The sequence below is a fragment of the Ictidomys tridecemlineatus genome, chromosome 7, assembly GCF_052094955.1.
Source record: "Ictidomys tridecemlineatus isolate mIctTri1 chromosome 7, mIctTri1.hap1, whole genome shotgun sequence".
NCBI classification, from domain to species: Eukaryota; Metazoa; Chordata; class Mammalia; order Rodentia; family Sciuridae; genus Ictidomys; species Ictidomys tridecemlineatus.
Genome location: NC_135483.1, coordinates 141,423,073 through 141,438,052, shown reverse-complemented (window position 1 = coordinate 141,438,052; position 14,980 = coordinate 141,423,073). Strand labels below are relative to the sequence as shown.

The window sequence follows — 14,980 nt, the reverse complement described above, 5'->3', positions numbered from 1 at the left end:
AATCTCTGTGGAAAAACACTGGTGAGACCCAAGAACCATTTTTTTAAAAAATCAAGATGTATATTTCTTGCTCACAATATTTTAACAATAGCTGGGCCCCCCATCCCTGGCCTGTTTGAAGACACCTTCACTGCCCAGATTCTATGGAGTATTCTGTAGACATAGTGGATTAATTAAAACATTAGCAGAAAATTGTTAAGGCTCCACCCAGGGGAAGAGACTCCTCAATTTCTGAGAGGTTGTATAATTTCAGTTTTCGTTTTCTTCTCTCACAGATCCTTGGCTTACTAACGTAAAAGAAAATGACTTTGAGGAAAACTTATGTAGTATAGGAAAAAAAACATAGAAAAGTCAAGGCCTTACAAATATATACATGTGAGCATCAAAATACCTCGCTGAATACCAGTGCTTTGTAAGCATGACATGACCCACGTCTACACTGGATGATTTCTCTCACACAAAGAAGCAATCGAAAAAGTTTGAACTTCACTTTCATAAAGAATCCTAAAAACCAGAACGTCTGTTGATCAGCATGAAAAATATATTACAAATACCTCCAAGAAAATGCAACATACAATGTATAATTAGCCTCTGATATATGGAGCCCTGAAATAAACAGTAACTATGATAATTTCCCTGCTAATTTACTTTAAGTTGTTTTTTCACTTCTCGAAAGGCTTTGCATCTGAAGGGCACAAGTATATTCCATGTAGAATTATTGTAATTCTTCAGATATTGAATGGAGTGTAATTACTGAAAACCCTGGGAAATGCTGCCAGTGTGCCCCTCTGAAGAATAATAAAACAATTAGCAGGGGTCAGAAACCTCTTCCTATACCATTCTGTAGGGAGTAATTGTTCTGCTTTTTAGTTTTGAAAGCTAAAACATTTCATTCTGACTTCGGCTTTAGACTACTCTTTATAGCTATACTCCCAGGCTTCATAATTTTTAGCTCATTATGTAGTTTAAAATGTGAGAACAATTGTTTAAATCAGTAATTTCCAGCTCTGAAGTTCATTCTACCTTTCTAAATCTTTGATTAATTTTAACAATGGTTTTAATTTTGACGTATCCTTTTTTAATTGTACTCAAAGATAACTTCAGCTTAACTTCAAAATCCAAATCTGGCTTTACAACGAGGTCCATTCTCTTCCTTTGTGAGGTCTAGACAATAGTGTTTAATGGTGTGAACCTACAGTAGCTACGCGGGAACCCCGCTAGCATTGCTGGTCAGTGCATGGTTACAGAACACTCTCAGGAGGCCATAGAAGGGTTAAACTGATATTTTAACCCACACCTTTTTGCACCCATTACACATGCAATATCTAATATGCTATTGAGATTTCAGAAGTCATCTCCAGGGTGCACTGTGCCTTCCATAGCTGCCTATAAACTGTGTCTTACCACTGAATGTATCCTACAATGGGGACTGCATGACCTCTAAGGACAGCCTTTTTTGTTTATAGAGACTTCTTATTTCTATAAATTTATTATTTTGAGTCAAAATCTTTCTCCCTTCACTTTTCACTCATTGATCCTAGTTCTGAGTTTTGGAGTCATAATAAGTTTAGTCCCTTTTTAAGAAGTCAGTTCTTCAGATACTTAAAGTCAACTCTTATAGATATCTTCCTACCCCAGGTGTTTTCTCCAATAGTTCATTTTTTTTTTTTTTTAACAATTCTTCTTAAGACACCTTTGGTTCTCTTTTGGACAGGCTCCAATGTAATGCCTAAGACTGAACTAATTGTAGAGTGGAGAGAAATGATCTTCCTTTGTTCCTTGACTTAGCTGATTCTATCTAAGTTCATAATTAAAAAAAAAAACAAAAAACAGCACCACCACACACACCCCCCATATGACTGACATCTGTGGAACTAACAGGAATGAAACCTCTTGGTCTGCTTCATTCAGCTGCTGTGTGGAGGCAGCTTCCTGCTCTGAAGTTGACTCTGTGGATCAAAGCAGAGGATCTTACATTTATCTCCACTAAAATCTATCTAGGGTCTCCGCATCTTTCTGCAGACTAAGCCCCATGTGCTGTCTTTGATGGCAGACGACTATTTCTTCATTGGTGTTCTCAATCAAGTTTGGCCGAAACCAAGGTTAAAGAGAGGTAGGCTTCATCATCCAACTGCCGCAACAGGAACGGAGCCAAAAATTACACCCTAGGCTCAGAGATCCTGCCACAGCAGGTTGGCCCGCCTGGAGCCGGCCAGGCAACTCTCTATAATGCTAGGCCAGGGGGAAGTGCCTGATTACTCCAAAGTAGAGCTTCTCATCTTTTTTTTTCCATCCCAGCAAACCTGAGGTTGATGACACACACTCCCATTAGCAACTGGCTCGTTACGACAGCAATCGGTAATTCAGGGGTGAATGTGGGGTGAACATGATCCTTTAAAAGATGCTTCCAGTCGGTGTAGAGGGCAGACTACCTCTACACCGAACCCTTTTCGCCACCCCTGAACTGATTTTTCCTGGGACTAATTCTAAGCCTAGGTCTTCAGATCTTGTTTGCCAAAATTAATGTTTTTGCAGTTCCTGGCCTACTGGGGTGAGGGATGGGCCCAATTGATGGCTGATGAATTTCCCTTAGGACATGCACTCCGGAGGAAAGTGCACAGGGGGAAGATGAGGTAATGAGTGGAGAGCTCTGTGACCACATTCATGTGTCTATTTATTTATATCTATAGCTGAAGACACAGTGACTCTGAAGCAGATGTCCTTCCTGGGGCCTGAGATGCTGTGTGACCTGTCCAAAGGTTCAGTACAAAAAAAAAGGGGGGGGAGACTGGGTGTGTGTGGCTTGGTGGTACAGTGCTTGCCTAGTATGTGTGACCACATAAAAATAAATAAATAAAATAAAATTAAGGTATTGTGTCCATCTATCTACAACTAAAAAAAAAAAAAAAAAAAAATTTAAAGTGGTGGCGGGGACATCAACTGCTGCCTGCACTCCAGGCCTGAGCCTCCATTCCTGGAGCTCTGATGTAGGCAGTTCCCTTCCAATCCAATGAGGTGTTACAAGTGCTTCTTCTCCCACTGGGGCTCTGTGACCTTTCTGTAGCACTACCCCTCAGGAGCAGACTGGCCAAGTCATACCTGCACTGCCACCCAGATGTCAATAACAGAACTCTATAGCTCTGGGCCTTCCTGCCCTGCTCCTGCTGATTCTTGTTTCCCCTTACTCTCCTGCTGCTGAGGTGCAGGCTTTTATGTCCACCTTTCAAGGTCAGACCAGCAGCCCTCCAGGCATTGCCACCTTCCACTGCTGCACTCCAGACATGGCCAGAACAGCCTCCCTCTGCTCAGGCTACTCTGCCTCTCTGCTCGAGTCCTGGAGGAGCTGCTCCTGAACCTCAGCCTTCTTCTAACTACAGCTTTGAATTGTTTTTGTCTTTCCTTCTGTTGACCTTTAAGATCTTGACCATTTCTGTTCTTAATGTTTCCCAGATTGCTTTTTCTTTTCTTATATTTCTATTCCTACTGATTTGATTCCCTTTCCATCTCTCTTTCTATCAAATACAGCATCTCTGCCAATTATTCCTAGCTTAGTATGTGTAAAACCTCATCTTATCACATCTGATTATTTCTCTCCAACCTCACATATTCACATATTTGAGACAAGAATTTTTTTTTTCCTACAAGATAGAAAAAAATAAATTCTCTCTTCTACAAAGATTGTGCCCATGATAGCAACCAAATGGAAGTGCACAGTAGGGACCAGAGATAAAAGGGACCCAGAAGCTAAACCAGCTCTCACTGTATGCATCATTGAAAAAGGAGCCTGAGCCCTGTCCCCAGCTGTGGGTCTTTAATACATAAGGGGCATGTGACGGATACATATGTGTAACACAGGCACAATGGTCATGGTGTATCATATATTTGATGGTATGGGACATGGCAGTTCAGTGCCTGTCTAGTCACATGTGGTATATATGCATATATCTTCACTCGGGGAGGGATACTAAAGAGCAGGCACAGCATTTCAGGGAGGAGAGGAGACAGAATAATACCCAGAGAGCACCAGAAGGCTGGGGAAACGTAACCTCGAATCGAGTCTCAGTTATTGCAAAATGCTTTGGGTCACCTTGGTTAAGTAAATTTTCTAATAAAATAGACAAAAAAAAAAAAACTACTTGGATTCCATTTTTTAAAAATAGAAATCTTTTAAAAAATGCTTTAGTGGACTGCCCTTCCTAAGCCTGACACTGGTGTTTAATTGGGTGATTCCTATATTCAACAAATATTTCTTGCCTACTTACAACGTATCAGACACACTCGTGGGTGCTGGAGAAATCTCAGTGGACAAAACAGGTAAGATACCTGATCCAGGGCACTTACATTCTTAGTGGAGACGACAGATGATGTAAACAAGATCATCTTGGATCATGAGCCCAGCTATCAAGCTGAGGTTATCTATCAGAGTGAGCTGGGTGTGGGCGAAACAGGGAAGTGGGTGGTCAGGAAAGATGACAGAGGAGAGGACATGAGCTGAGCCCTGAACCACGGGGTTGAGGCAGGTAAAGACTGGGGGAAGAACATATCAGGCAAAGGTGACAGCTAGGGCAAAATCCCTGAGGCTGGAAGGAAGAGAAAGAAGGCCAGTGTCTCCAACTTGGACTGAACACAGAGGAAACAGGGTGTGAGATGAGGCAGCAAGTCTGGGTTTTATCTGTTACTATACGTAACATGGTTTGATTACTATTACATCTGCATGAACTTCTCTGTCCTGTATTTTGCTTTTTGACTTGTCTTTCACTATTTCTGTGACCTAGTTTTTCTAATTTTCGTTGATGTTTTTGTTGGTGTTTAATATTTCACATTTTATCTTTTCAACTGCCTGTAATCTCATGAAGGACAAGGATAACTTTCTAGATATATTTATGTTTGCTAGTAAAAAAAATCCTTTTCCAGGACACTCTATATATGGTGTGTTGCTTTGAAGGATGCTCTTTGGAAAACCTGCCTAAGCCTAGTCTGTGGAAGCTAAATAAAGAGTAAATCTGAATGTACTCCCATAGATCTCCTTTGTGTTGGAGACATCTGGGAATTGAGTGGATTTGCTCATTTCGATTTTTAGAGATTCTTTTCTCCATAGCTTGAGGTAACAGGTTCAGAGGTCCCTCCATGAGTCTTGTAATAATATTATTGATGATAGATATTGCTCATTATGTAAAGTCATGTCTAGGGACACACACACACAAAAAGGATTCAAAATATTTATCTCCCTTATTGAATTAGCATCTGTTAATGCTTCCAGAAGTCTAGAGGTTTGCCTTATGCTTCTCATTCCTAAGAAAATGATGATCTCAAAAATCACATTCATAAATACATACACCTAAATATGGGTACATCTGAAACAGAACCAGCCTCCACGGCAGCAGCACTTGGCCTACCAGCATGCTTCATGCAGCCGGAGACAGTGGCAGCCGGCCAGCATATTCTCCTCTAATCCATTGCTAGTCTACCTTCTAAGTATTATAAATATTCATATATGCCATAGAACACTATGAAGGGCTTTATTCAAACATTTTTTGAATACTCCTTTATGTTCCCCCCAAATAAAAGAATGTTGGCCTTTTTTAAAAAAAAAAAAACATAAGGATCAGAGTGTGGATTCTCTTTTGTTCATATTCACAAGTCCTGAAAACCAATATGCAACAAATTCTCTAATCCTCATTTCAGATCTCAAGGGTGAAGATGTTCAAAATGAAAATGCTTAGGGTTGGCACAGTGATTTGCTATGACTGTGCAATGCTGTCACCAAGAAAAGACACCAGTGTTTCTGGGCACCCTGGTGACTTCTGCCCCCTGGCAGGGCCTCCCTCTGGGGACACAGTCCACCATCCCCACACAAGCTGCCAGCTCTGTTAACACCAGGCCCTTGCTGATGGATGACTGGGAAGTGGCACTGACATCAACCTGGAACGAAAGACAGATCCTTCCCCAAGACACACAGGAATAGCATCAGCCACTAGCTGTAGTGTGGGGATAAAGGGAAGGGCTGGGCTGGTGTATGGGGAGAAAATGTTGGAAAACCAGCAAGGTTTAACAAAACATAATGAAATCTTTCTGAAATTGTTTCATTTTCTAGTAACATCTAGTTCGTGGAAAGGCATTTAGGAAATCAAACTTTTTTCATGAAATGATTTATCAAAGAAATACAGTTTATAAAGTTGCTGCAGCCAAGGACTAACAGTACTTTTTCAATATCCTTTCTCCCTTCTCTTTCATAGAGCCCCATAACATTTAGTGGGGCCCATGGATATACAAAATAGGGGATACATTTTCTAGGTTTCCTTTCATATGACTAAATTTCTGGCAGTGAAATGTGAGACAAGGGGGGTGTGCAACTTCTTTCTTATTTTTAATGGGAAGCAACATCATCTCCTTTCCCCTCCCTGAAGCTGGGATGGAAGGGGGACATGGTGGTCTACCATCTTGGATCATATGAAATAGCAAGAGAGAGGAGGTGTGGTACCTTGACTTTCTAAAGAGCAGAACTGCCATGCCCACTCAGACGTTTCAGTGAGAAAGAAATAAACTTGTCTTGCTTAACCCCTCATTAATTTTGGTTTCCACTATTGCAGCCGAAATGTGATCTTAGCTAGTCAGTTGCTGTGCAGCAAAAGTGGACTCCCTGAGAGCAGGGGTTAAGGACTTCTTTACTCTGTGCTCAGCAAAAGGAACCCACTGCTGTGGGTATAAAGCACAAAAATGGGAAGGGGGCACTCTCCTAGTACACTGAACACTACCTTGACTTTTCCTTTGCAGGTTATGGATGGAGCACCAAGATCTAAAAATCCCAGATGAAACACCTTTTACCCCCTACCCCCCTCCAACAGATGACCGGCTTGGTGCACTCTGCTGTTCTTATCTGCTCTGTTAACTTTAGTGATCAAAAGTTCTAAAGCTCAGTCAACCTTTTAGGAAACTCTAGCTTCAATACTTTTGTGCACATGTTGATTTTATAGTGCAGTGATTGGCTTAGCCACCCCTCAGTCTGCCCTTCTGCATAAAGTGATTCAGAAAGTAACTTTTCCCCACTTGCTGTATCTTTCATTACAGAAAAATGGTTGATTTAAAAAAGAATGCAGGGAAATTGTTTAATTCTCTCCATATTAATAAATGAGCAAAGAATTTTATTACTATGATCAAAAAATTATTAAACTGATACAGTAATGGAAATTTTTGTAGCTTGCCCTTGGTGTGGGAGTTGAGGAGAAAAACCACCGAGAAGTTTTGTGTCCTCTGGTGTAGAGTGTATTTGAGGAGTATGTGCTCATATTTCCTAAGAACTTAAGATATGGGAACTTAGTGCCCAGCAAGACCCATGCTTCCCTACCAGGCTTGGCTTTACCATAAGCTCATTCCTCAAGCTGAATGGTGCTGATCCTTATGGGATTACTGCAGGGTATTTCAAGTTCTCCTAGAGTCATACATACTAGGTCAATTTCTTTCTTTTTCTTTTTTCTCTTCTTTCTTTTTTGGTGGTGCTGAGGATTGAACTTAGGGCCTTGTGCATGCTTGGCAAGCACTCTACCAACTGAGCTATAATCCCAGCCCTATACTAGCTCAATTTCAAGAAACAATTAGAATTGCAGTTTTCTGATAAGAATTCTATGGTTCAAAGGAAGACTCAAGTACCATGGAGCTACTATAACCCAAAGATGGATGGAGCAGGCATGATCCCCATGGAAAAGTGAAGTGTTGACTGAGTATTGAACCTCATGTCTCCTGAGCTCCAAGTCTTGGGCTTTTCTTACAGTGCCACATCCTCACTGTAAATCATAAGCCAGGGGAAATCCAGTATGCGGCCAAAAGGGTTCAGAGACAATGGAGCATTCTACTAATATGCGCTGTGTAGCCAAAGAAAGGTTTTGGTGTGACCTGCTTTATTGCTTCATGAAAAATAAGAAAATCAATAGCAAAGTAACTATGTCAGACAACACTTTTTTGGTGGGGGAGGAGAGCAGGGTTGATTATGGGAAGGTGGTTGGAAAATATTGAATATGCATATGCCAGTTCCTCATTTGTTACCAAAATTTCTTCTTCTTGTTAACAGAGAGTTTCAAGTTCCCTCTCTGAACTTGGGTGAACTTTATTCGGATGGGTAAGACACACTTAGATTAATACTTCATAATCAAGATCTGTATAGAGTTGCTTTTACCTAGTGCACTAAAGTCAGGCTTTGCCGATAAACATTTCAAAGGCATCCTGGGGCAGTCTAGCTCCACAAACCTTACAACAAAACAACCACACAGAAGTCACTGGAACATTTGTGCATTTTAGCAACAGGCAGCCAGGGACAGAAACGCACAGCATAAAAGCTGGCTGCTGCTGTGAGCCACAGCACAAATACTATTCAATTTCACAAAAGAGAACTGACAGAATAAAATAGGTAGCCAATTTGAACCAAGTATTTCAAAACTCCTTTATGTGTAACTACCTTTTAAAACATGGCAGCGTATATGGAAATTATTTCCTTTATTAGTACAAATGCAAATTTTATTTTAAAAAAACATTGTGGTTAAAGTTATAATACTGCACGTACCATTTTTTCAAAGTTTACTAGATTGTCAATGAACGTCTTGTTCCCCTCATGAGTAAATGTCATATCTGTAAAGAAATAAAAGCCACATTCTAATCACTAACCGAAATATGTCATACTAAGAAAGTACAATAGCACCATTAGATTATGCAGGTGGATTTGCATAACACTGCAGTGGAACAGGGCTGATAATAGTTCCTTTTATGTTAGGTGTTTAACTTTCTAAATCACTTTACCTGAAATTAGTAAAATTTCTAAACTAACCTTCTGTTTCACTAACAATACTTCCAAATCATAGATTCCCCGCTCTTCCAATCATCTTCCAACCCCTTCTGAAAGTCAGGGCTCAGAGGAGGTGACAAAGAGGTGGAAGAATGGGATCACACTTCCCCAAGAGATGGATCTGATCAGATGTTGCTTGTCTTTCTTCCCCCAGGGCTCACCACCTCCTGGTCTGCATATGTTTTAGGATTACCTTTAATGAGCAGAGGCATGAAGGGGATGAGAGGGGGCTCCAGTTTAGCTGCTGTCAGCCTGTAAGCCCTGTGGTTTCTCGAAGGATCCTTAGGAGACAAAGAGATGCTGGTCAATGAGTGACACATACAACATACCCCCTTTTACCTCCTAGCACACCAGTCATCCCACAGTTGGGTATTTTTGAATCAAATGTAGCTACAAAAGAAAGGTAGACTTAGTTAAAGATATTGATTTGCATTTTAAAATGCAAATGGCAAGACAATATTTTGCTTTCTGTTTCCATTCTGGTTTGAAGGGGTGATTTGCCTAAAGGTGCCAAGGGGAGGAATGGAGGAACTTTAGGTAGGGCCAAGGGGAGGGAGGGGGCAAATGGGTAGAAATGATGATGGAATGAGTTAGTACATGTATGAAGACAAGAATAGTGTGAAAATATTTGTGTATAATCAGTGACTTGAAAAATTGTGTTCTATATGTGTAATATGAAATGAATTGCATTCTGCCATGGTGTATGAAAAATCAGAATAAATAAATATTTTTTTAAAAAAAGAATACAAACAACAATAAGTGTTGGTGGGGATGTGGGGAAAAAGGCACACTTATACTTTGCTGGTGGGACTGCAAATTGGTGCAGCCAATCTGGAAAGCAGTATGGAGATTCCTTGGAAAACTTGGAATGGAACCATCATTTGACCCAGTTATCCCACTCCTTGGTTTATACCCCAAATACTTAAAAACAGCATACTACAGGGACATAGCTATATCAATATTTATAGCAACACAATTCACAATAGCTAAATTGTGGAACCAACCCAGATGCCCTTCAGTAGATGAATAGATAGGGAAACATTGGTATATATACACAATGGAACATTACTCAGCATTAAAAGAGAATAAAATCATGGCATTTACAGGTAAATGGATGGAGGTGAAGAATATAATGCTAAGTGAAGTAAGCCAATTCTAAAAAACCAAAGGCCAAATGTTTTCTTTGAAATGAGGATGCTGATTCATAATGGCCATGGGGTGGGGGGAGTATGGGAGGAATGGAGGAACTTTAGATAGGGCAAAGGGGAGGGAGGAGAAGGAAGTAGGCAAGAGGGTAGGAATGATGGCAGAATGAGTTAGACATCATTACCCTAGGTACATGTATGAAGACAAGAATAGTATGAAAATACCTTGTGTCTAATCAGTGACTTGAAAAATTGTGCTCTATATGTGTAATATGAAATGAATTACATTCTGCCATCATGTATAACAAATTAGAATAAATAAATAATTTAACTTTAAAAAAAGTAAATACGAAACCAGTAAAACTTGGAGATTTTCCTTCCCCTGAAGCCCTGCCTCCTCCCTGGGAGGTTGGCTCAAGGTTCCCTCTACCTGCTTACCTGCCTGCAGGTTCTGACTTGCCCCATGAAACCATCCCATGGCTCCTAGCAAGTCCCACTCACTCCTTTTCTTTCTGTTAACACCTCCCAGCCAATGGGGAAAAATAATTTTGGCAAGCCAAGAGATATGCAGCGCCCAATCCACAGCCAACCTGAGCTGGATGGAAAGGACCCCATTACACTGCTTTTCTTAGTTACACAAATTGACCTTATGTGGGACATAAGTCCTCTTTAAGTTAGTTCCTGAGGGTGCCATTCATTAGTCAGACATGCTTGTTTTAGCAGCACTAAAAGGGATCATAAACTTCTTAAAGTCATACAAGGACAGATAAAATTTCCGAAATGAGAACTTCAATTCAGTTAATCAGAAATTGGATTAATGCAGACAGTGAACAGAATAAAGGAGCCACTGTCACTTACCATTAAACTTTCAAACTCTGCATAGAACTTCTTGAACTTGCTTGGCAGTTTCTGTTAATGAAATGAAAATGCCAGACGAATATGTCAGATTCAATATCTAGATATGTATCATGTGTTACCATTTCTAGGTAGGAGAAACATATTTCTTTTGGCTCTTCATCAAACATCTCTGAGACAGGGCAGTTTATAATCTCTCCTGTCACTTGAGAATCATCTTCTGGGATACAGAGAACTTGACTTTTCAAGGTCTTAATCTAGTTGAGCCAAAAGTAACTATAAATGCTATAGTATTACTGCTTTTATAGTAATATTTTTATATATTTATATTTTATATATTTATATTACTGTGTATATGTGTGTGTATGTGTATATATATATATATACATATACATACATATATGTGTGTGTGTGTGTGTGTGTGTGTGTATATATATATATTTTTTGTACTGGGGATTAAACCCAGAGGTACTTTACCACTGAGCCACATTCCCAGTTCTTTTTTTTAATATTTATTTTTTAGTTGTAGTTGGACACAATACCTTTATTTCACTTATTTATATTTATGTGGTGCTGAGGATCGAACCCAGGGTCCTGCACGTGCGAGGCCAGCGCTCTACTGCTGAGCCACAACTCCAGCCCTTTTCCCAGCTCTTTTTAATTTTTTAGGCAGGGTTTTGTTAAATTGCAGAGGGCCTTGCTAAGTTGCTAAGGCTGGCTTCAAACTTGCAATCCTCCTGCTTCAGCTTCCTGAGTTGCTGGGACTACAGGCATGTGCCATTGTGCCCAGCATTCTTTTATAATATTTTCTGAACTGAATGATTCATAAAGAGAACTGCATTTCCCAAATTCATATAAGTGACCTGGACCCATCATTCCCTTTTTAAAACTCTCTGATTCTCACAATCATAAATTTAGACCAGAGAATATTAGGATCAAAAGAGATTTAGAAACGGCTCAACACTCCTCTTTTACAAAGCAAGCTACGTTACAACAGGACCTTTACCAGTTTTGTTACTGCTATTCCCTCAGTGCCTAGGAGAGTGAAGGTTACATACAAGGTGCTCAATAAATATTCATCTGACTAACTTAAGCCTGAGTTTTACAGGTGGAAGAAATTAGGTCTCAGTTAAGATGACTGGACCAAAGTCACGCAGCTGGTTGTCATCAGTGCTGCTGGAATTCACATCACCTCTCTGCTTTCCTATCTCATCTCTTCTATGCTCGATGCTTTTCCACATGGACATTTCTTCCACGTGATTTCTCTGCTTTGCTAAAACATAAAATTGATAGCTCCACCAATATGTTGATTTCTCCTGTTTATTGGTTGGCCTGAGACTCAATACCATCCACTGTACCTGCAGATCTAACCAGTACATCAATACTGGATGGTCTTTCAGCTCATTGGCTCCTGCTTTGCTTGGGTCCTGGGTTTTTAGTAAAGCTGGACTTTTGTCTTTGAACAGAGCCAAACCAAGATGGAGCAGCCTGACATGTTCCCCACGCAGAGTCGGGAAGCATGGACAAGTCCTGGGCCCAGAGATTCCTGACTCAGCTCTGCTCTGCCCAGCAAAATCTACCTTCAAAACATTCACCAGTCAGGCTTCCACAATCCTCAGAAAGCTCCTCTCCTCTCTTCCTCTCTTGTGTCCAAATCAGTTTGTTATAGTAGCATTTAAACATCTGTAAAAATATTATTTTATTTCATACAGTCCAAACTCATTTTCCTGGTATCAATTTTTTAAGTTTGGTTTCAGGAAAACCTGATGTCGTTACTTGGGCTATTTAGAGGCCTAAAAACTGCATGGGCATGGAGGGGTGCTAGGATCTTGTGCAAAGTATCCCAATCACCATGTTTTAATGATTGGGACATTCTTAAAATTAGAACGTTTTGCCAGGTGCCGTGGCACATGCCAGAGGCTCAGGAGGCTAAGGCAGGAGAATTGCAAGTTCAAAGCTGGCCTCAGCAAGTTAGCAAGGCCCTAAGCAATTTAGTGAGACCCTGTCTTTAAATAAAATATCAAAAAAGAGTGGTGATGTGGTTCAGTGGTCAAGCACCTCTGGGTTCAATCCATGGTACCAAAAAAAAAAAAAAAAAAAAAATTGGACCTTTTCTGATTAGACCCAAATGTCTGTGTATATAGTCCATTTTGGATTAGACCTCTGTCATTCTTGTTCTTTCTTTACTTAGCTGGCTTTTAGGTTCAAGGATATAGGACACGTGCTAATATAACATTTGTGGTTTTTCAATACTATTATTTATCCACACTCTGAGCTTCAACAGCAGTATCTCTATAGGGGCAATTTTGCCAACCCAGGGGATATGCAGTAATGTCTGCAATTTTTGTTGTCACAACTGAGGAGAGGTGTGCTTAGAAATGTTATTGAAATTGAGTGGGTAGAGGCCAGGGAGGCTACTGAGCATCCTATGGTGTGCAGGACAATGCTCCATGATGAGGATGTGTCCTGCTCAGACTGTCAATAAAGCTCAGGCTGCGACACCCTACTGCAGATGATCATCTCACTGGCTTCATCTGGGACTCTCTTTGCTCTCTGCTGGGAACCCCTCCCTTCCCTCCACCATGTGGCTTAGCTCTACTCCCTGTGTTGTTCTTCCACTGTTTCGCACACCTGCTGGAGCTCCTGGGGGTGAGGGGCTGCTCCTCACACGGCTTGCATGGCCATCACCTACACACTGGAGCTGTCTGGGAAACCCTTGGGACGTTCTCACAAAATACAGGGAGATCAACCCAAATCAAAGATGCTCCTGAACGAAGGCTCTTCCTATCGGACCACACAATTACATTTCACCTTAAAAAGAAAGGTTTATGAATGATGAAAGCCTCATCTTCTCTTGTCAGTGACACACAATGATGAAAATAGAAGCTCAGAGACACAAAGTACTCCTATCCCTGGTGGAAACTAGAGGACTAGCCAATTAACTATCTCCTTTTGCCGACCATGGACTGGCCAATTAGTTCTGTTCTTTTGCTGGCTACACCCTCCCCAGAGGCCTCCGGTTTTTCTTTTCCGAGCAGGAGAGGGACTCAGTTAGTGTTTCCCACATGCTATGGTCTTACTCTCTGCTATTATGTGGCACCTCCACCAGGCCTCCCTGGACCCCCATGAGGCTTTATGCCTCTTTTATTTTTCCCAATCAACTCCTTTGGACTCCTTGCAGGGATTAGAAGCTGGAAGTAGATTGGGGAAGGCAGGCTGGGGAGAGCAGAGTATCTGAGGGGAACCCTAGGTCTCTAAAGATCCCAAGAGCCTTGGGCTATAAGACAGGGGCGGTGCGAAATGGCTTCATTGCTTAGATTTGTTGGCGGCTCTAGCTCTGTCCTTTTGCTAGCTGGAAGATGATACAGCTGCATGGCATGCAGGCCTCACCAATTCCCTCATTCCTATATTCAGGGCATGAGCTGCTGTGTGCTGCATCTGCCTGGAATTTTAAGAGAAACCCAAGACAGAAGGACTTGTGAGGACCTGCCCTATAAACAATGGAAACATTTAGGAGGGACAGAGAAAGAAAATAGTTTCAAGAAGGAAATGGGGAGGAAAGTAATTTCAAAGGAAACATTTAGAGACGCAGACAGCTGTCTTTAAGCACCATTGCAAATCGAGTCTATTATAGACTCCTTGCCCTCTTTTTGTATCTCCCATACTTTTTTTTTTATTTTTAGTAAGAATCTATTTTTGTGTGTATGTTCTATTGGAGATGAGTGTTCCTTTCAACTGTATGTCACATGTAAGAGGTCAAGCATATTTTGAGCACTAAGCTCATGATAAATGAAGATATTTTTGAACAACCAAATATCAACAAACTACTCATCCTGTTTGCTATAGAAATTCATGGCACACCTGCATAACTTTTGCCCCAAACAGAATCCTAGTCAATTGTTGCTCCTCTACCGAGAGAGAAGTCTGCCAGGTGGTTAAGAGATGCTTAGTGCTCTGCCCCTCTAAGCAGTTGGCCTCTGAGCTGTTTCTCCCAGGAGCAAAATGATGACTTAGCTAAACATGGATCTTTTGTCCTCCTTCAGTCATAGGTAAGACTTGGAACAAAAGCAATAAGCAGAGTTTTCAGAGAACAATGGACTCTACGGCAAAACCTTTACAAATCCTCTAAGCAAATGGTGTTCCTTCA

At 40.9% G+C, this 14,980-nt stretch overlaps 1 protein-coding gene across 14 annotated transcripts in view; it reads right to left on the bottom strand.

Annotated features, from left to right (window-relative positions):
- Positions 1-14,980, bottom strand: part of Rapgef4 (Rap guanine nucleotide exchange factor 4) — a 283,143-nt gene that overhangs the window by 4,501 nt on the left and 263,662 nt on the right. For all 14 annotated transcript variants that reach the window (XM_005324601.5, XM_078017600.1, XM_078017601.1 and 11 more), the window contains 3 exons: positions 10,837-10,887; positions 9,027-9,114; positions 8,555-8,619 (listed from right to left, as the gene is read on the bottom strand). In XM_005324601.5, the coding sequence (XP_005324658.2) occupies positions 8,555-8,619; positions 9,027-9,114; positions 10,837-10,887 (204 nt within the window). The remainder of the gene's footprint in view (positions 1-8,554; positions 8,620-9,026; positions 9,115-10,836; positions 10,888-14,980) is intronic.